This window comes from Oncorhynchus masou, chromosome 24, assembly GCF_036934945.1.
Source record: "Oncorhynchus masou masou isolate Uvic2021 chromosome 24, UVic_Omas_1.1, whole genome shotgun sequence".
NCBI lineage: Eukaryota > Metazoa > Chordata > Actinopteri > Salmoniformes > Salmonidae > Oncorhynchus > Oncorhynchus masou.
This window is the reverse complement of record NC_088235.1, coordinates 12,175,350-12,203,259: the sequence shown is the minus strand read 5'-3', so window position 1 is coordinate 12,203,259 and position 27,910 is coordinate 12,175,350. Positions and strand designations below refer to the sequence as shown.

The 27,910-nt window shown below is 45.1% G+C and overlaps 1 protein-coding gene across 1 annotated transcript in view; it reads left to right on the top strand.

The window, feature by feature from the left end:
- Positions 1 to 27,910, top strand: part of LOC135513396 (ankyrin-3-like) — a 194,982-nt gene that overhangs the window by 164,338 nt on the left and 2,734 nt on the right. Inside the window, 9 exon segments of the mRNA XM_064936320.1 lie at positions 2,955 to 3,029; positions 4,133 to 4,264; positions 8,662 to 8,805; positions 15,385 to 16,198; positions 18,692 to 18,986; positions 20,465 to 20,548; positions 25,654 to 25,737; positions 25,906 to 26,151; positions 27,522 to 27,600. Of these exon segments, the coding sequence (XP_064792392.1) occupies positions 2,955 to 3,029; positions 4,133 to 4,264; positions 8,662 to 8,805; positions 15,385 to 16,198; positions 18,692 to 18,986; positions 20,465 to 20,548; positions 25,654 to 25,737; positions 25,906 to 26,151; positions 27,522 to 27,578 (1,931 nt within the window). The 3' untranslated portion in view covers positions 27,579 to 27,600.

The window sequence follows — 27,910 nt, the reverse complement described above, 5'->3', positions numbered from 1 at the left end:
ATCCACTACTACATCCAGAGTTACTACTACATCCAGAGTTACTACTACATCCAGAGTTACTACTACATCCAGAGTTACTACTACATCCAGGTCCACTACTACATCCAGAGTTACTACTACATCCAGAGTTACTACTACATCCAGGACCACTACTACATCCAGAGTTACTACTACATCCAGAGTTACTACTACATCCAGAGTTACTACTACATCCAGGACCACTACTACATCCAGAGTTACTACTACATCCAGACCACTACTACATCCAGAGTTACTACTACATCCAGAGTTACTACTACATCCAGAGTTACTACTACATCCAGAGTTACTACTACATCCAGAGTTACTACTACATCCAGAGTTACTACTACATCCAGAGTTACTACTACATCCAGAGTTACTACTACATCCAGAGTTACTACTACATCCAGATTTACTACTACATCCAGGACCACTACTACATCCAGAGTCACTACTACATCCAGAGTTACTACTACATCCAGAGTTACTACTACATCCAGAGTTACTACTACATCCAGAGTTACTACTACATCCAGAGTTACTACTACATCCAGAGTTACTACTACGTCCAGGTCCACTACTACATCTAGATTTACTACTACATCCAGAGTTACTACTACATCTAGGACCACTACTACATCCAGAGTTACTACTACATCCAGAGTTACTACGACATCCAGAGTTACTACTACATCCAGGTCCACTACTACATCCAGATTTACTACTACATACAGAGTTACTACTACATCCAGAGTTACTACTACATCCAGGACCACTACTGCATCCAGATTTACTACTACATACAGAGTTACTACTACATCCAGAGTTACTACTACATCCAGGTCCACTACTACATCCAGAGTTACTACTACATCCAGGACCACTACTACATCCAGAGTTACTACTACATCCAGAGTTACTACTACATCCAGAGTTACTACTACATCCAGGACCACTACTACATCCAGAGTTACTACTACATCCAGAGTTACTACTACATCCAGAGTTACTACTACATCCAGGTCCACTACTACATCCAGAGTTACTACTACATCCAGAGTTACTACTACATCCAGAGTTACTACTACATCCAGGTCCACTACTACATCCAGAGTTACTACTACATCCAGATTTACTACTACATCCAGGTCCACTACTACATCCAGAGTTACTACTACATCCAGAGTTACTACTACATCCAGAGTTACTACTACATCCAGAGTTACTACTACATCCAGATTTACTACTACATCCAGAGTTACTACTACATCTAGATTTACTACTACATCCAGAGTTACTACTACATCCAGAGTTACTACTACATCCAGAGTTACTACTACATCTAGATTTACTACTACATCCAGAGTTACTACTACATCCAGAGTTACTACTACATCCAGAGTTACTACTACATCCAGGACCACTACTACATCCAGAGTTACTACTACATCCAGAGTTACTACTACATCCAGATTTACTACTACATCCAGATTTACTACTACATCCAGAGTTACTACTACATCCAGAGTTACGACTACATCCAGAACCACTACTACATCCAGGTCCACTACTACATCCAGAGTTACTACTACATCCAGAGTTACTACTACATCCAGAGTTACTACTACATCCAGATTTACTACTACATCCAGAGTTACTACTACATCCAGAGTTACTACTACATCCAGAGTTACTACTACATCCAGAGTTACGACTACATCCAGAACCACTACTACATCCAGGTCCACTACTACGTCCAGGTCTTGTAGAGACGTGAGAGCAGAGTTTGAGCAGGCCGGCAGAGAGAAGAGGAGGAGGAGATGGAAGGAGGAAAGGAGGAGCAGTAGGCCGGCTGCAGGAAAGGAGAAGGATTGCAGTCAGGTTGCAGGGTCCAACATGGCCCTCGTCATGGAGACCAAGCCTGTAAAACGTTACACTTGTTGATCTTTAGTGCATGAGCTGTTGTGATTGGCTGTGATGTGACTTAACTGCAGCTGTCATTCTGTCGTTGTCATCTCTGTGTCCTGTCCGACCAGACTTAGGAGATGTAGGAACTGTCCAACCAGAGTTAGGAGATGTAAGAACTGTCCAACCAGACTTAGGAAATGTAAGAACTGTCCAACCAGACTTAGGAGATGTAAGAACTGTCCAACTAGACTTAGGAGATGTAGGAACTGTCCAACCAGACTTAGGAGATGTAAGAACTGTCCAACCAGACTTAGGAGATGTAGGAACTGTCCAACCAGAGTTAGGAGATGTAGGAACTGTCCAACCAGACTTAGGAGATGTATGAACTGTCCAACCAGACTTAGGAGATGTAGGAACTGTCCAACCAGAGTTAGGAGATTTAGGAACTGTCCGACCAGACTTAGTGACCAGAGCACTGAACAGACGAATAGTCTCTGGCTCGTGTAGAGCTGTGCTGAGTCTGTATCAGTATAGTAGAATAGCAGTATCAGACAGGTGACTGTGGACCAGTCTCCTCCAGTGTACACGGACACACAGGTTACTGGCATGTCTACTTTCATTTCACTCTGAAACACGTTTGGCCTTGAACACCAAGCTCCACACTATAGAGCTAGTGACATGTGAATTGGGGTGGTTTTGTTTCTGTGACGGTTTGATTGCCTGGTAGACTGGCTGGTTACATGCCTAACACCCACTCAACAACAGATACTAGTCTGCTACTGGAACTCTCTATGTGCCTTTGTCTTGCCATTGGATCCTCACAATTCTACCTGTTACTATCTGGCTTCTGATTTGGAATGGTGCAGCCAAGTACTCCAACATGTAGAGCGTTTACTATGATCTTACTATCCAGAGACCTCTGAATTGATGAGGAGAATCTGGCCAGAAAAAGGTATGTTCTGTTTCTCATAAATACACAGTGATGAGATGATAACATGGTGCTGTCTGCCCCTCATCCCCACCAGGCCCTCAGAGCCCCTGTGAGAGGACTGACCTGCGGATGGCCATAGTGGCAGATCACCTGGGTCTGAGCTGGACTGGTAAGAACACAGTAGCATGTCTCCCCCTGGAGGACAGCAGTAGAATGGCAGTCTCTCTTCTACTGCAGTGACATAACGTACCAGCCACACACACTATTACCCCACACACTGACTGGAGATGGCTAGAATACATCAGAGATTTCAGATTGTGAAACCATACTGTTCCTGTTGATGACTGAGCTGGGTAGGACTTCATCTAGAGATTACTGTCATTATTATCAGGAGGGAAAGGGAGTGTCATGGCAGTGTGCCCAGCTCCCCTCCCCGCCTGCACTGCGGCATTACGTACATGTCTGTCTGGGGGAGAGTCCCCTCCCCTCCTGCACTGCGGCATTACGTACATGTCTGTCTGGGGGAGAGTCCCCTCCCCACCTGCACTGCAGCATTACGTACATGTCTGTCTGGGGGAGAGTCCCCTCCCCACCTGCACTGCATCATTACGTACATGTCTGTCTGGGGGAGAGTCCCCTCCCCACCTGCACTGCATCATTACGTACATGTCTGTCTGGGGGAGAGGAGGGGAGGAAAGCAAAGGAAACAAAAAAGGAGAGGGAAGGAGAGGAGGGGAGGAAAGAGAGGATGAGAGGATAACAAACAAATGTAGGCAGGAGAGGAAAAGAGAGGAAAAAGAGAGGAGAGGAAAGAGAGGAGGAGAGGATAACAAATGTAGGCAGGAGAGGAAAAGAGAGGAAAAAGAGAGGAGAGGAAAGAGAGGAGGAGAGATAAGTAGGAGGAGAGGAAAAGAGAAAAAAGAGGGAGAGAGAGAGGAAAGTCTCAGGAAATGAAGACAAAAGAGAGAGGAGAGAGGAAAGAGAGGAGGGAGGAGAGGAGAGAGGAAAAGGAGATAAGAGGAGAGGAAAAGAGGGGAGAGGAGGTATAGAAAAGGTCATAAAGACAGGCGAGTACAGGAGAAGAGGATTACTCTAACAGAGCTGTCTCAGGTCACAGGAGAGGAGAGGAGAGAACAGGAGAGGAGAGGAGGGAGATAAGAGGAGAGGAAAAGAGGGGAGAGGAGGTATAGAAAAGGAAATGAAGACAGGAGAGGAGGGGAGAGAACAGGGAGGAGAGGAGTCTAATCCATATTTAATGTGTTTCTGTTTCAGAGCTTGCCAGGGAAATGGATTTCTCCGTAGATGAGATCAATCACATCCGCGTGGATAACCCCAACTCTCTGACCACTCAGAGTTTCATGCTTTTAAAGAAATGGGTTAGCAGAGATGGTAAAAATGCCACAAGTAGGTATCCCATTTCCTCCCTGAATTGAAGACTTGTTTTATGTAACTAGTCATTACTGAAAACAGTAGCACCGCACAGGGCACTACACAGAGCTGTCTCAGGTCATTACTCTACACAGAGCTGTCTCAGGTCATTACTCTACACAGAGCTGTCTCAGGTCATTACTCTACACAGAGCTGTCTCAGGTCATTACTCTACACAGAGCTGTCTCAGGTCATTACACAGAGCTGTCTCAGGTCATTACACAGAGCTGTCTCAGGTCATTACACAGAGCTGTCTCAGGTCATTACACAGAGCTGTCTCAGGTCATTACTCTACACAGAGCTGTCTCAGGTCATTACTCTACACAGAGCTGTCTCAGGTCATTACTCTACACAGAGCTGTCTCAGGTCATTACTCTACACAGAGCTGTCTCAGGTCATTACTCTACACAGAGCTGTCTCAGGTCATTACTCTACACAGAGCTGTCTCAGGTCATTACTCTACACAGAGCTGTCTCAGGTCATTACTCTACACAGAGCTGTCTCAGGTCATTACACAGAGCTGTCTCAGGTCATTACACAGAGCTGTCTCAGGTCATCACACAGAGCTGTCTCAGGTCATTACTCTACACAGAGCTGTCTCAGGTCATTACACAGAGCTGTCTCAGGTCATTACACAGAGCTGTCTCAGGTCATTACACAGAGCTGTCTCAGGTCATCTACACAGAGCTGTCTCAGGTCATTACTCTACACAGAGCTGTCTCAGGTCATTACTCTACACAGAGCTGTCTCAGGTCATTACACAGAGCTGTCTCAGGTCATTACTCTACACAGAGCTGTCTCAGGTCATTACACAGAGCTGTCTCAGGTCATTACTCTACACAGAGCTGTCTCAGGTCATTACTCTACACAGAGCTGTCTCAGGTCATTACTCTACACAGAGCTGTCTCAGGTCATCACACAGAGCTGTCTCAGGTCATTACTCTACACAGAGCTGTCTCAGGTCATTACACAGAGCTGTCTCAGGTCATTACACAGAGCTGTCTCAGGTCATTACTCTACACAGAGCTGTCTCAGGTCATTACTCTACACAGAGCTGTCTCAGGTCATTACACAGAGCTGTCTCAGGTCTGACTATAGAGAACCAGGCCTGTCTGACTGTAGAGAACCAGCCCTGTCTGTAGAGAACCAGCCCTGTCTGTAGAGAACCAGCCCTGTCTGACTATAGAGAACCAGCCCTGTCTGACTGTAGAGAACCAGCCCTGTCTGTAGAGAACCAGCCCTGTCTGTAGAGAACCAGCCCTGTCTGTAGAGAACCAGCCCTGTCTGACTATAGAGAACCAGCCCTGTCTGACTATAGAGAACCAGCCCTGTCTGACTATAGAGAACCAGCCCTGTCTGACTATAGAGAACCAGCCCTGTCTGACTGTAGAGAACCAGCCCTGTCTGACTATAGAGAACCAGCCCTGTCTGACTATAGAGAACCAGCCCTGTCTGACTATAGAGAACCAGCCCTGTCTGACTGTAGAGAACCAGCCCTGTCTGACTGTAGAATGTGGGTAGGTTGTAATAGTTTTGTTTTGTTTAGAACATGGGTAGGAGGTAATAGTGTTGTTTTGTTTTGTTTAGAATGTGGGTAGGAGGTAATAGTGTTGTTTTGTTTTGTTTAGAATGTGGGTAGGAGGTAATAGTGTTGTTTTGTTTAGAACGTGGGTAGGAGGTAATAGTGTTGTTTTGTTTAGAACGTGGGTAGGAGGTAATAGTGTTGTTTTGTTTTGTTTAGAATGTGGGTAGGAGGTAATAGTGTTGTTTTGTTTAGAACGTGGGTAGGAGGTAATAGTGTTGTTTTGTTTTGTTTAGAACGTGGGTAGGTGGTAATAGTGTTGTTTTGTTTAGAACGTGGGTAGGCTGTAATAATGTTGTTTTGTTTAAAACGTGGGTAGGTGGTAATAGTGTTGTTTTATTTAGAACGTGGGTAGGTGGTAATAGTGTTGTTTTGTTTAGAACGTGGGTAGGCTGTAATAATGTTGTTTGTTTAGAACGTGGGTAGGCTGTAATAGTGATGTTTTGTTTAGAACGTGGGTAGGAGGTAATAGTGTTGTTTTGTTTAGAACGTGGGTAGGTGGTAATAGTGTTGTTTTGTTTAGAACGTGGGTAGGAGGTAATAGTGTTGTTTTGTTTAGAACGTGGGTAGGTGGTAATAGTGTTTTGTTTAGAACGTGGGTAGGCTGTAATAATGTTATTTTGTTTAAAACGTGGGTAGGTGGTAATAGTGTTGTTTTATTTAGAACGTGGGTAGGTGGTAATAGTGTTGTTTTGTTTAGAACGTGGGTAGGCTGTAATAATGTTGTTTGTTTAGAACGTGGGTAGGCTGTAATAGTGATGTTTTGTTTAGAACGTGGGTAGGAGGTAATAGTGTTGTTTTGTTTAGAACGTGGGTAGGTGGTAATAGTGTTGTTTTGTTTAGAACGTGGGTAGGAGGTAATAGTGTTGTTTTGTTTAGAACGTGGGTAGGTGGTAATAGTGTTGTTTTATTTAGAACGTGGGTAGGATGTAATAGTGTTGTTTTGTTTAGAACGTGGGTAGGTGGTAATAGTGTTGTTTTTTTTAGAACATGGGTAGGTGGTAATAGTGTTGTTTTGTTTAGAACGTGGGTAGGGTGTAATAGTGTTGTTTTGTTTAGAATGTAGGTAGGATGTAATAGTGTTGTTTTGTTTAGAACGTGCGTAGGAGGTAATAGTGTTGTTTTGTTTAGAACGTGGGTAGGAGGTAATAGTGTTGTTTTGTTTAGAACGTGGGTAGGATGTAATAGTGTTGTTTTGTTTAGAACGTGGGTAGGTGGTAATAATGTTGCTTTGTTTAGAACGTGGCTAGGATGTAATAGTGTTTTGTTTAGAACGTGGGTAGGTGGTAATAGTGTTGTTTTGTTTAGAACGTGGGTAGGAGGTAATAGTGTTGTTTTGTTTAGAACCTGGGTAGAATGTAATAGTGTTGTTTTGTTTAGAACGTGGGTAGGTGGTAATAGTGTTGTTTTGTTTAGAACGTGGGTAGGGGGTAATAGTGTTGTTTTGTTTAGAATGTGGGTAGGATGTAATTGTGTTGTTTTGTTTAGAACGTGGGTAGGAGGTAATAGTGTTGTTTTGTTTAGAACCTGGGTAGAATGTAATAGTGTTGTTTTGTTTAGAACGTGGGTAGGATGTAATAGTGTTGTTTTGTTTAGAACGTGGGTAGGATGTAATAGTGTTGTTTTGTTTAGAACGTGGGTAGGATGTAATAGTGTTGTTTTGTTTAGAACGTGGGTAGGTGGTAATAGTGTTGTTTTGTTTAGAACGTGGGTAGGGTGTAATAGTGTTGTTTTGTTTAGAATGTGGGTAGGATGTAATTGTGTTGTTTTGTTTAGAACGTGGGTAGGAGGTAATAGTGTTGTTTTGTTTAGAACATGGGTAGGATGTAATAGTGTTGTTTTGTTTAGAACGTGGGTAGGATGGTAATAGTGTTGTTTTGTTTAGAACGTGGGTAGGTGGTAATAGTGTTGTTTTATTTAGAACATGGGTAGGATGGTAATAGTGTTGTTTTGTTTAGAACGTGGGTAGGTGTAATAGTGTTGTTTTGTTTAGAATGGGTAGGATGTAATAGTGTTGTTTTGTTTAGAACGTGGGTAGGGTGTAATAGTGTTGTTTTGTTTAGAATGTAGGTAGGATGTAATAGTGTTGTTTTGTTTAGAACGTGCGTAGGAGGTAATAGTGTTGTTTTGTTTAGAACGTGGGTAGGTGGTAATAGTGTTGTTTTGTTTAGAACGTGGGTAGGTGGTAATAGTGTTGTTTTGTTTAGAACGTGGGTAGGTGGTAATAGTGTTGCTTTGTTTAGAACGTGGCTAGGATGTAATAGTGTTGTTTTGTTTAGAACGTGGGTAGGTGGTAATAGTGTTGTTTTGTTTAGAACGTGGGTAGGAGGTAATAGTGTTGTTTTGTTTAGAACCTGGGTAGAATGTAATAGTGTTGTTTTGTTTAGAACGTGGCTAGGATGTAATAGTGTTGTTTTGTTTAGAACGTGGGTAGGTGGTAATAGTGTTGCTTTGTTTAGAACGTGGCTAGGATGTAATAGTGTTGTTTTGTTTAGAACGTGGGTAGGTGGTAATAGTGTTGTTTTGTTTAGAATGTGGGTGGGATGTAATAGTGTTGTTTTGTTTAGAACGTGGGTAGGATGTAACAGTGTTGTTTTGTTTAGAACGTGGGTAGGATGTAACTGTGTTGTTTTGTTTAGAACGTGGGTAGGATGTAACTGTGTTGTTTTGTTTAGAATGTGGGTGGGATGTAATAGTGTCGTTTTGTTTAGAACGTGGGTAGGATGTAACAGTGTTGTGTATTGCTGTATGTAGTGTATTAACCAGTTTGCCTGTTTCTGTCTCACTTTAGCGGATTCCCTTACAGAGGTCCTGACTAAGATCAATCGGATGGATATTGTGACATTGCTGGAAGGGCCAATATTTGACTATGGTAACATTTCAGGCACAAGATGTTTTGCTGATGATAACGCAGTTTTCCTGGATCAGTGTGATGGTAAAGTTTAGCCCCATCTAGCTGAACTCTGTCTCTCTCTTTACCTCTCCTTCTTACAGAACCAGCCAGTCTAAACTAGTCGAACATAGACCCAATCCTGGCTAAATGAGTCGAACGTAGAACCAATCAGGCTAAATGAGTCAAACGTAGAGCCAATCAGGCTAAACTAGTCAAACGTAGAGCCAATCTGAACATGATGATGACAAATTAGATGTTGATTTTATATTTGTATTTTATATGCCCCCTGAAATCAATCAACACTGATACTTTTCAAACATTGCCGTGTGTTAACCCTGTCAGGGGGCATTACAACTCTACTACTGAATGTGTGACTGTATTTTATGTTGTGTACAGTATAAAATATCATGCTACTTAACAAGCCTCTGAGGAATCACAACTAACCTATCTGATCTATGTTCTTAATTTGACCATGAGAGCAACGTTTATTTCATTCAGTTGGGTTAAAGATTTGGTTGGTATTTTGTTCTATAATAATTATGGTGTGTGTATACTGATTGAAAAAAATACAGTAATGTTTAACACACTACATTTGTCACATTTCTCGCCTAATAATATTTTATTCACAATTCGATTGTCAAGTACATGAAAACATTATTATGTTAACCAATTTATATGGCAAATGGTTCCTGTCTGTTGTGGTGTGTTGTGGTACTAACCCTCTCCTGTTCTGTTAGATAGCGGTGTGTTGTGGTACTAACACTCTCCTGTTCTGTTAGATAGCGGTGTGTTGTGGTACTGCTAACGTTTCTGTTCTGACAGCATGGCTGTGGCTTTAAGGGACCTCTGCTTGTTATAGGGCTGTTAGAGCTGCTTAGGCTGTTAGTTAGTACCTCTGGTTTCTCTGAGCCTTCCTACCCTGCAGTTATCTTGCTTCTAACTCTGCTGAACCAGACCACCTAACCCCTTCCTGCTAACCTGCTACCTGCCCCTCCCTCCCTGCTGACACCCTCAGCTGTGCTCTCACCCTCCGGCCAACATACTGTTAACTAACTTAACATACAGTACCTAACTGGACTGTTGGCAGCTCTGCTACAGCCTTGTGTGGCTGCTCCCTCAGTCATAGTAGTTCTGCTAATAACACTAGGATAACAACGCTAGGCTAATGCTAGCCAAGCAATGCTAGGCTAACACTAGGCTAACAACGCTAAGCTAGCAATGCTAGGCTAATGTGAAGCTAACAATGCTAGCCGTTATGTTCTGGCTGTAGCGCTCTTCCTCAACTGCAGCTACATAAACAGAAGTTACAGTCACATTGAATTTTCATCCACTAATTTTCATTCACTTTCAACCAAGTCTTGTCTGACTAACATTTTGTTTGTCTTTTCATCTGTCCATATGACCTTACAGTAGTATCTGATAGTCCCTTATCTGTCCATATGACCTTACAGTAGTATCTGATAGTTCCTTATCTGTCCATAGGACCTTACAGTAGTATCTGATAGTTCCTTATCTGTCCATAGGACCTTACAGTAGTATCTGATAGTTCCTGATCTGTCCATAGGACCTTACAGTAGTATCTGATAGTTCCTTATCTGTCCATAGGACCTTACAGTAGTATCTGATAGTTCCTTATCTGTCCATAGGACCTTACAGTAGTATCTGATAGTTCCTTATCTGTCCATAGGACCTTACAGTAGTATCTGATAGTTCCTTATCTGTCCATAGGACCTTACAGTAGTATCTGATAGTTCCTTATCTGTCCATAGGACCTTACAGTAGTATCTGATCTGTCCATAGGACCTTACAGTAGTATCTGATAGTTCCTGATCTGTCCATAGGACATCTTTGATAGTTCCTAAATTTCTTGCTGCTACCCCTTCTTCCTCACCATGTCCCCTTGTGCTCCTTGTTGTCATACCCCCTCCCCCCCCTATATATTAAGTATGTATATAGGAACTATAGGTCTATATATAGTCCCTCCTTAGGCCCCGCCCCCCCTATATATTAGGTATGTGTAAAGGAACTACACGTCTATATGTAGTCCCTCGTTAGGCCCCGCCCCCCCTATATATTAGGTATGTATATAGTAACTACAGGTCTATATGTAGTCCCTCGTTAGGCCACGCCCCCCCTATATATTAACTACAGGTCTATATGTAGTCCCTCGTTAGGCCACGCCACCCCTATATATTAGGTATGTATATAATAACTACAGGTCTATATGTATTCCCTCGTTAGGCCCCGCCCCCCCAATATATTAGGTATGTATATAGTAACTACAGGTCTATATGTAGTCCCTCGTTAGGCCCCGCCCCCCCTATATACTAGGTATGTATATAGTAACTACAGGTCTATATGTAGTCCCTCGTTAGGCCCGTCCCCCCTATATATTAGGTATGTATATAGTAACTACAGGTCTATATGTATTCCCTCGTTAGGCCCCGCCCCCGCTATATATTAGGTATGTATATAGTAACTACAGGTCTATATATAGTCCCTCCTTAGGCCCCGCCCCCCCTATATATTAGGTATGTGTAAAGGAACTACACATCTGTATGTAGTCCCTCGTTAGGCCCCGCCCCCCCTATATATTAGGTATGTATATAGTAACTACAGGTCTATATGTATTCCCTCGTTAGGCCCCGCCCCCCCTATATATTAGGTATGTATATAGTAACTACAGGTCTATATGTATTCCCTCGTTAGGCCCCACCCCCCTATATATTAGGTATGTATATAGTAACTACAGGTCTATATGTAGTCCCTCGTTAGGCCCCGCCCCCCCTATATATTAGGTATGTGTAAAGGAACTACACGTCTATATGTAGTCCCTCGTTAGGCCACGCCCCCCCCCTATATATTAGGTATGTATATAGTAACTACAGGTCTATATGTAGTCCCTCGTTAGGCCACGCCCCCCCTATATATTAGGTATGTATATAGTAACTACAGGTCTATATGTAGTCCCTCGTTAGGCCACGCCCCCCCTATATATTAGGTATGTATATAGTAACTACAGGTCTATATGTAGTCCCTCGTTAGGCCACGCCCCCCCTATATATTAGGTATGTATATAGTAACTACAGGTCTATATGTAGTCCCTCGTTAGGCCACGCCCCCTATATATTAGGTATGTATATAGTAACTAGGTCTATATGTAGTCAGGTCTATATGTAGTCCCTCGTTAGGCCACGCCCCCCCTATATATTAGGTATGTATATAGTAACTACAGGTCTATATGTGTTCCCTTGTTAGGCCCCCCCCCACCCCCCTATATATTATCTATGTATATAGTAACTACAGGTCTATATGTAGTCCCTCGTTAGGCCCGTCCCCCCTATATATTAGGTATGTATATAGTAACTACAGGTCTATATGTATTCCCTCGTTAGGCCCCACCCCCCTATATATTAGGTATGTATATAGTAACTACAGGTCTATATGTAGTCCCTCGTTAGGCCACGCCCCCCTATATATTAGGTATGTATATAGTAACTACAGGTCTATATGTAGTCCCTCGTTAGGCCACGCCCCCCCTATATATTAGGTATGTATATAGTAACTACAGGTCTATATGTGTTCATTTACATTTACATTTAAGTCATTTAGCAGACGCTCTTATCCAGAGCGACTTACAAATTGGTGAATTCACCTTCTGACATCCAGTGGAACAGCCACTTTACAATAGTGCATCTAAATCATTAAGGGGGGGGAGAAGGATTACTTATCCTATCCTAGGTATTCCTTGAAGAGGTGGGGTTTCAGGTGTCTCCGGAAGGTGGTGATTGACTCCGCTGTCCTGGCGTCGTGAGGGAGTTTGTTCCACCATTGGGGGCCAGAGCAGCGAACAGTTTTGACTGGGCTGAGTGGGAACTGTACTTCCTCAGTGGTAGGGAGGCGAGCAGGCCAGAGGTGGATGAACGCAGTGCCCTTGCTTGGGTGTAGGGCCTGATCAGAGCCTGGAGGTACTGCGGTGCCGTTCCCCTCACAGCTCCGTAGGCAAGCACCATGGTCTTGTAGCGGATGCGAGCTTCAACTGGAAGCCAGTGGAGAGAGCGGAGGAGCGGGGTGACGTGAGAGAACTTGGGAAGGTTGAACACCAGACGGGCTGCGGCGTTCTGGATGAGTTGTAGGGTTTAATGGCACAGGCAGGGAGCCCAGCCAACAGCGAGTTGCAGTAATCCAGACGGGAGATGACAAGTGCCTGGATTAGGACCTGCGCCGCTTCCTGTGTGAGGCAGGGTCGTACTCTGCGGATGTTGTAGAGCATGAACCTACAGGAACGGGCCACCGCCATGATGTTGGTTGAGAACGACAGGGTGTTGTCCAGGATCACGCCAAGGTTCTTAGCGCTCTGGGAGGAGGACACAATGGAGTTGTCAACCGTGATGGCGAGATCATGGAACGGGCAGTCCTTCCCCGGGAGGAAGAGCAGCTCCGTCTTGCCGAGGTTCAGCTTGAGGTGGTGATCCGTCATCCACACTGATATGTCTGCCAGACATGCAGAGATGCGATTCGCCACCTGGTCATCAGAAGGGGGAAAGGAGAAGATTAATTGTGTGTCGTCTGCATAGCAATGATAGGAGAGACCATGTGAGGTTATGACAGAGCCAAGTGACTTGGTGTATAGCGAGAATAGGAGAGGGCCTAGAACAGAGCCCTGGGGGACACCGGTGGTGAGAGCGCGTGGCGAGGAGACAGATTCTCGCCACGCCACCTGGTAGGAGCGACCTGTCAGGTAGGACGCAATCCAAGCATGGGCCGCGCCGGAGATGCCCAACTCGGAGAGGGTGGAGAGGAGGATCTGATGGTTCACAGTATCGAAGGCAGCCGATAGGTCTAGAAGGATGAGAGCAGAGGAGAGAGAGTTAGCTTTAGCAGTGCGGAGCGCCTCCGTGATACAGAGAAGAGCAGTCTCAGTTGAATGACTAGTCTTGAAACCTGACTGATTTGGATCAAGAAGGTCATTCTGAGAGAGATAGCGGGAGAGCTGGCCAAGGACGGCACGTTCAAGAGTTTTGGAGAGAAAAGAAAGAAGGGATACTGGTCTGTAGTTGTTGACATCGGAGGGATCGAGTGTAGGTTTTTTCAGAAGGGGTGCAACTCTCGCTCTCTTGAAGACGGAAGGGACGTAGCCAGCGGTCAGGGATGAGTTGATGAGCGAGGTGAGGTAAGGGAGAAGGTCTCCGGAAATGGTCTGGAGAAGAGAGGAGGGGATAGGGTCAAGCGGGCAGGTTGTTGGGCGGCCGGCCGTCACAAGAAGCGAGATTTCATCTGGAGAGAGAGGGGAGAAAGAGGTCAGAGCACAGGGTAGGGCAGTGTGAGCAGAACCAGCGGTGTCGTTTGACTTAGCAAACGAGGATCGGATGTCGTCGACCTTCTTTTCAAAATGGTTGACGAAGTCATCTGCAGAGAGGGAGGAGGGGGAGGGGGAGGAGGATTCAGGAGGGAGGAGAAGGTGGCAAAGAGCTTCCTAGGGTTAGAGGCAGATGCTTGGAATTTAGAGTGGTAGAAAGTGGCTTTAGCAGCAGAGACAGAGGAGGAAAATGTAGAGAGGAGGGAGTGAAAGGATGCCAGGTCCGCAGGGAGGCGAGTTTTCCTCCATTTCCGCTCGGCTGCCCGGAGCTCTGTTCTGTGAGCTCGCAATGAGTCATCGAGCCACGGAGCGGGAGGGGAGGACCGAGCCGGCCTGGAGGATAGGGGACATAGAGAGTCAAAGGATGCAGAAAGGGAAGAGAGGAGGGTTGAGGAGGCAGAATCAGGAGATAGGTTGGAGAAGGTATGAGCAGAGGGAAGAGATGATAGGATGGAAGAGAGTAGTGGGGGAGAGAGAGCGAATGTTGGGTCGGCGCGATACCATCCGAGTAGGGGCAGTGTGGGAAGTGTTGGATGAGAGCGAGAGGGAAAAGGATACAAGGTAGTGGTCGGAGACTTGGAGGGGAGTTGCAATGAGGTTAGTGGAAGAACAGCATCTAGTAAAGATGAGGTCGAGCGTATTGCCTGCCTTGTGAGTAGGGGGGGAAGGTGAGAGGGTGAGGTCAAAAGAGGAGAGGAGTGGAAAGGAGGCAGAGAGGAATGAGTCAAAGGTAGACGTGGGGAGGTGTTCCCTTGTTAGGCCCCCCCCCACCCCCCTATATATTATCTATGTATATAGTAACTACAGGTCTATATGTAGTCCCTCCTTAGGTCCCGCCCCCTATATATTAGGTATGTATATAGGAACTACAGGTCTATATGTAGTTCCTTATTTTTCACTGCTCATCCTCTGTACTTACATATCCATGTGATTAACATCACAGATTACTTGTTGACTAAACTCATTATCAAGTCATATCCAGGTCTGTATTCCAACAGGCCATTTGCAGATGAGCCATGTAAAGAACTGCTAGCTACCTGCTACCTGCTAGGCTGAATGCTAACAGCTTGCCTGTCTGTTATAAGAGTATAAGTCAGTGATTATCTGCAGGCGGCAGTATTATATGAACAGCACTCCTTCCTTCCTCCTTCCTTCCTCCTTCCTTCCTTCCTCCATCCTCCTTCCTCCTCTACATGCTGAGTGTCTTCATGTTGTTGTGTCCCTCCATCTCAGCTCCACTGTGTTGTGGTTATCTCATCCAGGTTCCAGCAGCATCCAGCTGGAGCTTCAGACCCCCACAGGTTTGATCTGTCAGCCCCCCACCCCGCTAAGCAGCGACCACTTCTTTGACGAGGACGCTGGCCTAGACTCCCCCTCTAGAACGCCCACTAGACCATGTGACTTGTCACTCACCCAGACCACCAGCACCCCAGGCCCCGCCTCCCATGCTCAATCCCCCACAATGGTGGTAGAGGAAGACACCTCTGGACCTCTAGACTCCCGGGGAGCCGGGAAGGGCGCCGGGGAGGGTGCCGGGGAAGGCGGGGGCCCTAAAGTGACCTCCGCTGAAGATGACACAGGGGTTAGCAGAGAGTCAGTGGCCTCATACAAGCCCCATGACAGGGAGGCAGGCCTGAGAGAGGAGGCTGAGCAGGATGTTGACATGGGGATGCTGATACATCAGATGGATCTTCCTCAGGGGGTGGTCAGGGAGGATGAGTGGCTGGCTGGAGCCAGAGGAGACCCATCAGAGACCCTGGGCTTTAGGCCTGCCCTGGGGGGAGAGGGGGTAGAGGGTGGTGTGTCTGGTTCTCCCGGGGAAGAGATGGAGGAGGGGGAGTTGAGTGAGGAGAAGTTAAAGTCTCTGTTGGAGGAGATGGGGCTGGAGGAAGGCTCGGAGGACGAGGAGATGACGGAGGAAAGGATAAACGCCATCTTGTCTCAGGTTCAGCAGGCAGACAAAGATGTGATGTCATCACCTGCAGGTTGGCATAGTGAGACGTCCAGCGTGAACGTGGAGCCCCCGACACCTGGCCGCAGTCTGAGTGCTGAGGGCAACGACCTCCAGGACACCAGGTAGGATCTGATATTATTATTAAACATTAATAATGTTGTATATACAGTATAGGCTACATCCATGTTATTATACACCAGGCAGAACTTTACTCTGAAGAACATTCTCTCTTTGTCATCTCAGTCATGACAGCATTGTTTTGGTCTCTTTAAATCAAATCAAATCAAATTTTACTTGTCACATACACATGGTTCGCAGATGTTAATGCGAGTGTAGCGAAATGCTTGTGCTTATAGTTCCGACAATGCAGTAATAACCAACAAGTAATCTAACTAACAATTCCAAAACTACTGTCTTATACACACAAGTGTAACGGGATAAAGAATATGTACATAAAGATATATGAATGAGTGATGGTACAGAGCAGCATAGGCAGGATACAGTAGATGGTATCGAGTACAGTATATACATATGAGATGAGTATGTAAACAAAGTGGCATAGTTAAAGTGGCTAGTGATACATGTATTACATAAGGATGCAGTCGATGATATAGAGTACAGTATATACGTATGCCAATGAGATGAATAATGTAGGGTATGTAAACATTGTATTAGGTAGCATTGTTTAAAGTGGCTAGTGATATATTTGACATCATTTCCCATCAATTCCCATTATTAAAGTGGCTGGAGTTGAGTCAGTGTGTTGGCAGCAGCCACTCAATGTTAGTGGTGGCTGTTTAACAGTCTGATGGCCTTGAGATAGAAGCTGTTTTTCAGTCTCTCGGTCCCAGCTTTGATGCACCTGTATTGACCTCGCCTTCTGGATGATAGCGGGGTGAACAGGCTGTGGCTCGGGTGGTTGTTGTCCTTGATGATCTTTATGGCCTTCCTGTAACATCGGGTGGTGTAGGTGTCCTTTAAAGTCTGTTTATATGTGGTGAAGCCCAAGACATACACTACATCACCAGAAGTATGTGGACCCTTCAGATGACTGGTTTCACTATTTCAGCCACACCTGCTGAAAGATGGATAACATCAGCACACAGCCATGCAATCTCCATAGACAAACATTGCAAATAAAATGGCTTGTACTGGCTCAGTGACTTTCAACGTAACACCGTCATAGGATGCCACCTTTCCAACAAGTCAGTTCGTCAAAAATGATTCCTTCTAGCTCTGCCCTGGTCAACTGTAAGTGCTGATATTGGGGAGTGGAAAAATCTATGAACAACAATGGCTCAGCCATGAAGTGGAAGGCCACTCAAGCTTAGAGAAGGGGACTGCCAAGTGCTGAAAGGCGTAGTGCGTAAAAATCGTCTGTCCTCAGTTGCAACACTCACTACCGAGTTCCAAACTGCCTCTTGAAGCAACATCAGCACAAGAACTGTTTGTCGGGAGCTTCATAAAATGGGGTTCCATGACCTAGAAGCCGCACACAAGCCTAAGATCACCATGTGCGATGCCAAGCGTTGGCTGGAGTGGTGTAAAGCTCGCCGCTATTGGACTCTCGATGGTGGAAACGCGTTCTCTGGAGTGATGAATCACACTTCACCATCTGGGAGTCCGACAGATGAATCTGGTTTTGGCGGATGCCAGGAGAACGCTACCTACCCCAATGCATAGTGTCAACTGTAAAGTTTGGTGGATGAGGAATAATGGTTCATGGTTCGTTCCCCTTAGTTCCAGTGAACAGAGATCTTAATGCTGCAGCATTCCATGACATTCTAGATGATTCTGTGCTTCCAACTTTGTGGCAACAGTTTGGGGAACGTCCTTTCCTGTTTCAGCATGACAATGCCCCTGTGCACAAAGCAAGGTCTATACAGTAATGGTTTGTTGAGATCGGTGTGGATGAACTTGACTGGCTGCACAGAGCCCTGACTTCAACCCCATCGAACACCTTTGGGATGAATTGAAACGCCGACTGCAAGCCAGGCCCTGCATAAATGTTCCAACATCTAGTGGAAGGCCTTCCCAGAAGAGTGGAGACTGTTATAGCAGCAAAGGGAGGACCAACTGGAATGAGATGTTTGACGAGCAGGTGTCCACATACGTTTTGTCATGTAGTGTATTTCCACATTGCGTGGACAATGTTTTTCTAATTCTAATTGTAATCTCCCCGGCTCTCCCTCTCTTCCCCTCCCCCTCGCCCTCCCTCCCTCTCCCACCCTCCCGTCTCCTCCTCTCTTCCCCTTCCTCTCTCCTCCTCTACCCCTTCCTCTCTCCTCCACCCTCCTCCCACCCTCTCCCACCATCCCCCTCCTCCTCTCTTCCCCTTCCTCTCTCCTCCTCTACCCCTTCCTCTCTCCTCCACCCTCCTCCCACCCTCTCCCACCCTCCCCCTCCTCCTCTCTTCCCCTTCCTCTCTCCTCCCCTGTCTCCCCGCCTCCTCCTCTGCCCTCCCTCTCTCACCCTCCCTCTCCCTCTCTTCCCTTTCCTCTCTCCTCCCCCACCCTCCTTCTCCCACCCTCCCCCTCGCCCCCCTCTCCCACCCTCCCCTTCTCTTCTCTTCCCCTTCCTCTCTCCTCCCCCTGTCTCCCCTCCTCCTCCCCAAGCCCTGTGAATTCCCTGGACTCCCTGACGACATCACCTGTCCGACCAGCAGAGAAATCCAATGGAGACCACGCTGACTTCCTGTCCCAGCCCGGGTCACATCCTGAGGCCCAGGGTTCATCCAACGGGGTGAAGGGTCATGGCCAGGTCGAGGACGAGGGAAGGGCGTCAGCGTCACAAGGAAGGCAGGAAGAGGGAAGCAGAAGGACTCTGGTTAAGGACAGCACAGCAGGACCAAGCAGCAAGGAGCAGAAGCAGGAGGAGGGAGGAGTGCAGGTGTCACAGCACAAAGTCCAGGTAACTCTACACATCATGACTCTGCTGTTAGTCCAGGTAACTCTACACATCATGACTCTGTGCTGTTAGTCCAGGTAACTCTACACATCATGACTCTGCTGTTAGTCCATGTAACTCTACACATCATGACTCTGTGCTGTTAGTCCAGGTAACTCTACACATCATGACTCTGCTGTTAGTCCAGGTAACTCTACACATCATGACTGTGCTGTTAGTCCAGGTAACTCTACACATCATGACTGTGCTGTTAGTCCAGGTAACTACACATCATGACTCTGCTGTTAGTCCAGGTAACTCTACACATCATGACTCTGCTGTTAGTCCAGGTAACTCTACACATCATGACTCTGCTGTTAGTCCAGGTAACTACACATCATGACTCTGCTGTTAGTCCAGGTAACTCTACACATCATGACTCTGCTGTTAGTCCATGTAACTCTACACATCATGACTCTGTGCTGTTAGTCCAGGTAACTCTACACATCATGACTCTGCTGTTAGTCCAGGTAACTCTACACATCATGACTCTGCTGTTAGTCCAGGTAACTACACATCATGACTCTGCTGTTAGTCCAGGTAACTCTACACATCATGACTCTACTGTTAGTCCAGGTAACTCTACACATCATGACTCTGTGCTGTTATTGTGGACATGGCTGTACATCTGTTCTCATCTCACTCACAAGGTTTATGTGTTATGGGAAAGACCAATGTACTCTGATATCTAGCTGGTGACGACCATGTCCAAAGGATCAAGGTGGAAAACAAATGCATCTTCTTCACTTCTTCAGTTTTAACCCTTGTGGCTGGACAGTGTATTTCTTTAAGACGAACCTCTGAGTCAGGATCTAAAATCATTCCTGTCAGTCAGGATCTATGACAGGGCTGTTCTGAACCACATGTCAGTCAGGATCTATGACAGGGCTGTTCTGAACCACATGTCAGACAGGATCTATGACAGGGCTGTTCTGAACCACATGTCAGTCAGGATCTATGACAGGGCTGTTCTGAACCACATGTCAGACAGGATCTATGACAGGGCTGTTCTGAACCACTTGTCAGTCAGGATCTATGACAGGGCTGTTCTGAACCACATGTCAGTCAGGATCTATGACAGGGCTGTTCTGAACCACATGTCAGTCAGGATCTATGACAGGGCTGTTCTGAACCACATGTCAGTCAGGATCTATGACAGGGCTGTTCTGAACCACATGTCAGTCAGGATCTATGACAGGGCTGTTCTGAACCACATTGTCAGTCAGGATCTATGACAGGGCTGTTCTGAACCACATGTCAGACAGGATCTCTATGACAGGGCTGTTCTGAACCACATGTCAGTCAGGATCTATGACAGGGCTGTTCTGAACCACATGTCAGTCAGGATCTATGACAGGGCTGTTCTGAACCACATGTCAGTTGCAACGCAGGACATAGTTGTTACTGTGAAGTCAGAGCCCTAACCCTGCCTGGTTCATCAGGAGGGTGGTAGAGATAAGGAGACCAGCTCTGATGAGGAACGGACTGTCACCACCAAGGTGTTTCGACGGAGGGTCATTCTGAAGGTACCTGGCCTGCTTGTGGCACTGAGTGGTGTGTTGCCCCAGTGAGGCCTGTGATGTTATCAATGTGCTGTCCGTCTGTGTGGCCTGGGCCTGCCTGTCTGTCTGTGTGGCCTAGGCCTGTCTGTCTGTGTGGCCTGGACCTGTCTGTGTGGCCTGGGCCTGTCTGTCTGTCTGTGTGGCCTGGGCCTGTCTGTCTGTGTGGCCTAGGCCTGTCTGTCTGTCTGGCCTGGGCCTGTCTGTCTGTGTGGCCTGGGCCTGTCTGTCTGTGTGGCCTAGGCCTGTCTGTCTGTGTGGCCTGGGCCTGTCTGTCTGAGTGGCCTGGGCCTGTCTGTCTGTGTGGCCTAGGCCTGTCTGTCTGTGTGGCCTGGGCCTGTCTGTCTGTGTGGCCTGGGCCTGTCTGTCTGTGTGGCCTGGACCTGTCTGTCTGTGTGGCCTGGGCCTGTCTGTCTGTGTGGCCTGGACCTGTCTGTCTGAGTGGCCTGGGCCTGTCTGTCTGTCTGGCCTGGGCCTGTCTGTCTGTGTGGCCTAAGCCTGTCTGTCTGTGTGGCCTGGGCCTGTCTGTCTGTGTGGCCTGGGCCTGTCTGTCTGTGTGGCCTGGGCCGGATGTGACAGTCAGGCTCTACAGGAACCTAGAGCTCTGCTGCCTTTCTGCTTGACCAGCTGTTCTCAACTAGCTGTAGCTACTGGCTGACTGGGTTGATCTGTTCACGGCTAGTTCTACTATCCATGTGGTATTAGCTAGTGAATGACAGTAGCACTCACCAGCTCTGGAGGCTTCGGCATGTTTTACATCCATCTACTTCCTAGCCTGTCTTCATTTTAACATCAAAGATTTGACAGGTTTCTTATCACAGCAAGAATTCACACTCACATTGTTCCAGATCATTCTATCATCACATCATTCTAATATACGTAGTTAAACTCAGTCTTTCATCATGGCTTGCATACTGTTGATGTTGGCTTGTGTTTTCAGTTCCATGTACAATGTTACCATCACCACTTGTGGTTTTCTCTGGATCCCTCTACGAAGTTAATCTTATGTGACATAGTCATTTAATGTTCTGTGTGTTTATTGGATGAGTGGTGGTATTAAAGGGTCATGTTGTGGCAGTGCTTTTTGCAAATGGAGCTTTGTGTTGCTATTGTCCCTAGGGCAGGTAAACTAACCTCAGGTAAACTAATGATGACAGGTAAACTAACGTCAGGCAAACTAAACTCAGGTAAACTAAACTCAGGTAAACTAATGATGACAGGTAAACTAACGTCAGGTAAACTAAACTCAGGTAAACTAAACTCAGCTAAACTAACATCAGATAAACTAAACTCAGGTAAACTAACCTCAGGTAAACTAACTTCAGGTAAACTAATGATGACAGGTAAACTACCGTCAGGCAAACTAATGTCAGGTAAACTAACCTCAGGTATACTAATGATGACAGGTAAACTAACCTCAGGTATACTAATGATGACAGGTAAACTAACGTCAGGTAAACTAAACTCAGGTAAACTAAACTCAGCTAAACTAACCTCAGGTAAACTAAACTCAGCTAAACTAAACTCAGGTAAACTAACCTCAGGTAAACGAATGATGACAGTTAAACTAACGTCAGGCAAACTAAACTCAGGTAAACTAACCTCAGGTAAACTAATGATGACAAACTAAACTCAGGTAAACTAACCTCAGGTAAACTAACTTCAGGTAAACTATTGCTATTGTCCCTAGGGCAGGTAAACTAACCTCAGGTAAACTAATGATGACAGGTAAACTACCGTCAGGCAAACTAATGTCAGGTAAACTAACCTCAGGTATACTAATGATGACAGGTAAACTAACCTTAGGTAAACTAACCTCAGGTAAACTAATGATAACAGAGAAACTAATGTCAGGTAAACTAACCTCAGGTAAACTAACCACAACCACAGCTAAACTAATGATGACAGGTAAACTAACCTCAGGTAAACTAATGATGACAGGCAAACTAACGTCAGGCAAACTTACATCAGGTAAACCAAACTCAGGTAAACTAACGTCAGGCAAACTAACCTCAGGTAAACTAATGATGACAGGCAAACTAACATCAGGTAAACTAAACTCAGGTAAACTAACTTCAGGTAAACTAACCTCAAGTAAACTAATGATGACAGGTAAACTACCGTCAGGCAAACTAATGTCAGGTAAACTAACCTCAGGTAAACTAACCTCAGGTAAACTAATGATGACAGGTAAACTAACCTCAGGTAAACTAATGATGACAGGTAAACTAACGTCAGGCAAACTAAACTCAGGTAAACTAACCTCAGGTAAACTAACCTCAGGTAAATTAACCTCAGGTAAACTAAACTCAGGTAAACTAAACTCAGGTAAACTAAACTCAGCTAAACTAACCTCAGGTAAACTAAACTCAGCTAAACTAACCTCAGGTAAACTAATGATGACAGGTAAACTAAACTCAGGTAGACTGATGATGACAGGCAAACTAATGTCAGGCAAACTTACATCAGGTAAACTAAACTTAGGTAAACTAACTTCAGTTAATCTAACCTCAGGTAAACTAACCTCAGGTAAACTAAACTACCGTCAGGCAAACTAATGTCAGGTAAACTAACCTCAGTTAAACTAACCTCAGGTAAACTAACCTCAGGTAAACTAACCTCAGGTAAACTAACCTCAGGTAAACTAATGATGACAGGTAAACTAACCTCACGTAAACTAAACTCAGGTAAACTAACTTCAGGTAAACTAACCTCAAGTAAACTAATGATGACAGGTAAACTACCGTCAGGCAAACTAATGTCAGGTAAACTAACTTCAGGTAAACTAACCTCAGGTAAACTAACCTCAGGTAAACTAATGATGACAGGTAAACTAACCTCAGGTAAACTAATGATGACAGGTAAACTAACGTCAGGCAAACTAAACTCAGGTAAACTAAACTCAGCTAAACTAACCTCAGGTAAACTAAACTCAGGTAAACTAATGATGACAGGTAAACTAACCTCAGGTAGACTGATGATGACAGGCAAACTAATGTCAGGCAAACTTACATCAGGTAAACTAAACTTAGGTAAACTAACTTCAGTTAATCTAACCTCAAGTAAACTAATGATGACAGGTAAACTAACCTCAGGTAAACTAATGATGACAGGGAAACTAACCTCAGGTAAACTAATGATGACAGGTAAACTACCATCAGGCAAACTAACCTCAGGTAAACTAATGATGACAGGTAAACTAATGTCAGGCAAACTAACGTCACGTAAACTAACCTCAGGTAAACTAATGATGACTGGTAAATTAACCTCAGGTAAACTAATGATGACAGGTAAACTAACCTCAGGTAAACTAATGATGACAGAGAAACTAATGTCAAGTTAACTAAAGTCAGGTAAACTAACCTCAGGTAAACTAATGATGACAGGTAAACTAACCTCAGGTAAACTAACCTCAGGTAAACTAATGATGACAGGCAAACTAACGTCAGGCAAACTTACATCAGGTAAACTAAACTCAGGTAAACTAATGATGACAGGCAAACTAACATCAGGTAAACTAAACTCAGGTAAACTAACTTCAGGTAAACTAACCTCAAGTAAACTAATGATGACAGGTAAACTACCGTCAGGCAAACTAATGTCAGGTAAACTAACCTCAGTTAAACTAACCTCAGGTAAACTAATGATGACACGTAAACTAACCTCACGTAAACTAAACTCAGGTAAACTAACTTCAGGTAAACTAACCTCAAGTAAACTAATGATGACAGGTAAACTACCGTCAGGCAAACTAATGCCAGGTAAACTAACCTCAGGTAAACTAACCTCAGGTAAACTAACCTCAGGTAAACTAATGATGACAGGTAAACTAACCTCAGGTAAACTAATGATGACAGGTAAACTAACGTCAGGCAAACTAAACTCAGGTAAACTAACCTCAGGTAAACTAACCTCAGGTAAACTAAACTCAGGTAAACTAAACTCAGGTAAACTAAACTCAGGTAAACTAAACTCAGCTAAACTAACCTCAGGTAAACTAAACTCAGCTAAACTAACCTCAGGTAAACTAATGATGACAGGTAAACTAACCTCAGGTAGACTGATGATGACAGGCAAACTAATGTCAGGCAAACTTACATCAGGTAAACTAAACTTAGGTAAACTAACTTCAGTTAATCTAACCTCAAGTAAACTAATGATGACAGGTAAACTAACCTCAGGTAAACTAATGATGACAGGGAAACTAACCTCAGGTAAACTAATGATGACAGGTAAACTACCGTCAGGCAAACTAACCTCAGGTAAACTAATCTCAGGTAAACTAATGATGACAGGTAAACTAATGTCAGGCAAACTAACGTCACGTAAACTAACCTCAGGTAAACTAATGATGACTGGTAAATTAACCTCAGGTAAACTAATGATGACAGGTAAACTAACCTCAGGTAAACTAATGATTACAGAGAAACTAATGTCAAGTAAACTAAAGTCAGGTAAACTAACCTCAGGTAAACTAATGATGACAGGTAAACTAACCTCAGGTAAACTAATGATGACAGGTAAACTAACCTCAGGTAAACTAATGATGACAGGGAAACTAACCTCAGGTAAACTAATGATAACATAGAAACTAATGTCAGGTAAACTAACCTCAGGTAAACTAAACTCAGGTAAACTAACCTCAGCTAAACTAACCTCAGGTAAACTAAACTCAGGTAAACTAATGATGACAGGTAAACTAACCTCAGGTAAACTAATGATGACAGGCAAACTAATGTCAGGCAAACTTACATCAGGTAAACTAAACTCAGTTAATCTAACCTCAAGTAAACTAATGATGACAGGTAAACTAACCTCAGGTAAACTAATGATGACAGGGAAACTAACCTCAGGTAAACTAATGATGACAGGTAAACTACCGTCAGGTAAACTACCGTCAGGTAAACTAACCTCAGGTAAACTAACCTCAGGTAAACTAATGATGACAGGTAAACTAATGTTAGGCAAACTAACGTCAGGTAAACTAACCTCAGGTAAACTAATGATGACCGGTAAATTAACCTCAGGTAAACTAATGACAGGTAAATCCTACTGTACCATATCATTCTCAGGGAGAACAGGCCAGAAACATCCCTGTGGAGTCAGTGACAGAAGAGCAGTTCACAGACGAGGATGGAAACATAGTCACCCGAAAAGTAACTGCTGTACCCCCCTTCACTACACACCCCACACCCCTATTACATCATCACCCTGTCCTCTTCTGATATCACCTGAACATCTCCCCCCATGCCCATCCTCCCCATCTCCAACCCCCATCCCCATTCCTCTGTCCTAACATGACTTTATACCCCTCCACTCCTAAGGTCATCAGGAAAGTAGTACGTCGTACTGCTGCTACGGCAACTACTTTTACTGCTGCTACTACTGCTACTACAGAGGAGGTGACAGCAGGAGGAGCAGTAGGAGAAGGAGGAGCAGGAGGAAGAGGAGAAGCAGCAGGAGGAGGAGGAGGCAGGAAGGAAAATAAGGGCAGGAAGAGAAACAAGCGCTCCCGAGGAGGCCCTAAGGCAGAGCAGGAGAGCTCTAAGGGTCAGAGGGGAAAGACTGAGGTTTGCTCCATGATCATAGAGTAGACTGAAGTGTGGTGTTGACACTAATGGTAGACTAGTAGTGGAGAGAGTTCCAACTAGACAGTAGACTAGTAGTGGAGAGAGTTCCAACTAGACAGTAGACTGAAGTGTGGTGTTGACACTAATGGTAGACTAGTAGTGGAGAGAGTTCCAACTAGACAGTAGACTAGTAGTGGAGAGAGTTCCAACTAGACAGTAGACTAGTAGTGGAGAGAGTTACAACTAGACAGTAGACTAGTAGTGGAGAGAGTTCCAACTAGACAGTAGACTAGTAGTGGAGAGAGTTCCAACTAGACGGTAGATTTAGTAGTGGAGAGAGTTCCAACTAGACGGTAGACTAGTAGTGGAGAGAGTTCCAACTAGACAGTAGACTAGTAGTGGAGAGAGTTCCAACTAGACAGTAGACTAGTAGTGGAGAGAGTTCCAACTAGACAGTAGACTAGTAGTGGAGAGAGTTCCAACTAGACAGTAGACTAGTAGTGGAGAGAGTTCCAACTAGACGGTAGACTAGTAGTGGAGAGAGTTCCAACTAGACAGTAGACTAGTAGTGGAGAGAGTTCCAACTAGACAGTAGACTAGTAGTGGAGAGAGTTCCAACTAGACAGTAGACTAGTAGTGGAGAGAGTTCCAACTAGACAGTAGACTAGTAGTGGAGAGAGTTCCAACTAGACAGTAGACTAGTAGTGGAGAGAGTTCCAACTAGACAGTAGACTAGTAGTGGAGAGAGTTCCAACTAGACAGTAGACTAGTAGTGGAGAGAGTTCCAACTAGACGGTAGATTTAGTAGTGGAGAGAGTTCCAACTAGACGGTAGACTAGTAGTGGAGAGAGTTCCAACTAGACGGTAGACTAGTAGTGGAGAGAGTTCCAACTAGACAGTAGACTAGTAGTGGAGAGAGTTCCAACTAGACGGTAGACTAGTAGTGGAGAGAGTTCCAACTAGACTAGACTAGTAGTGGAGAGAGTTCCAACTAGACAGTAGACTAGTAGTGGAGAGAGTTCCAACTAGACGGTAGACACTGACAGTAGACTAGCAGTGCGGAATGCTTCAGAGTGCTGTGGTGTGTGGTTGTCAGTTCAACGTGAAGCGATCAGAGAGCTCAATCTGACCTGCTGTCAGTGTGATGTCATTGGACTGTCAGTGTTTACTGGTCAGACTATGAACCTGATGGTGGAGTGATGCCAATCAGCTGGATGTAGTGAATTAACAACTCCCTTAGTGTTTTCTTTCAGCATGTCTAGGACACTAGTGGAGAAGAGTTTCAGTCTGCCTGGTGTTTCTGTGTGTTCTGCGGGCCTGCCCCTCATTCTGCCATCGTCCTGTCTAACCCCTCTCTCTGTGTGTTGCAGTCTGGAGAAGGGTCAGGGTCGAAGGTGAAAAAGAAGCAAGTGGAAAAGGATCAATGATAACAGTCGTGTGCTCAACCTGGTACGTACAAGTATGGAGCTCAGGACTGATAGAATATGGAGGGAAATGGGGATCACTTAACACTACAGCCGGGTGGTATCCTGTCTGGATCCATTATCCTGTTGGAACCATTATCCTGTCTGGATCCATTATCCTAGCCTTATATAGATGACCCTACTGACAACATGCTAACTCAGCCCCATAGAGATGTGACCCTACTGACAACATGCTAACTCAGCCCCATATAGATGACCCTACTGACAACATGCTAACTCAGCCCCATAGAGATGTGACCCTACTGACAACATGCTAACTCAGCCCCATATAGATG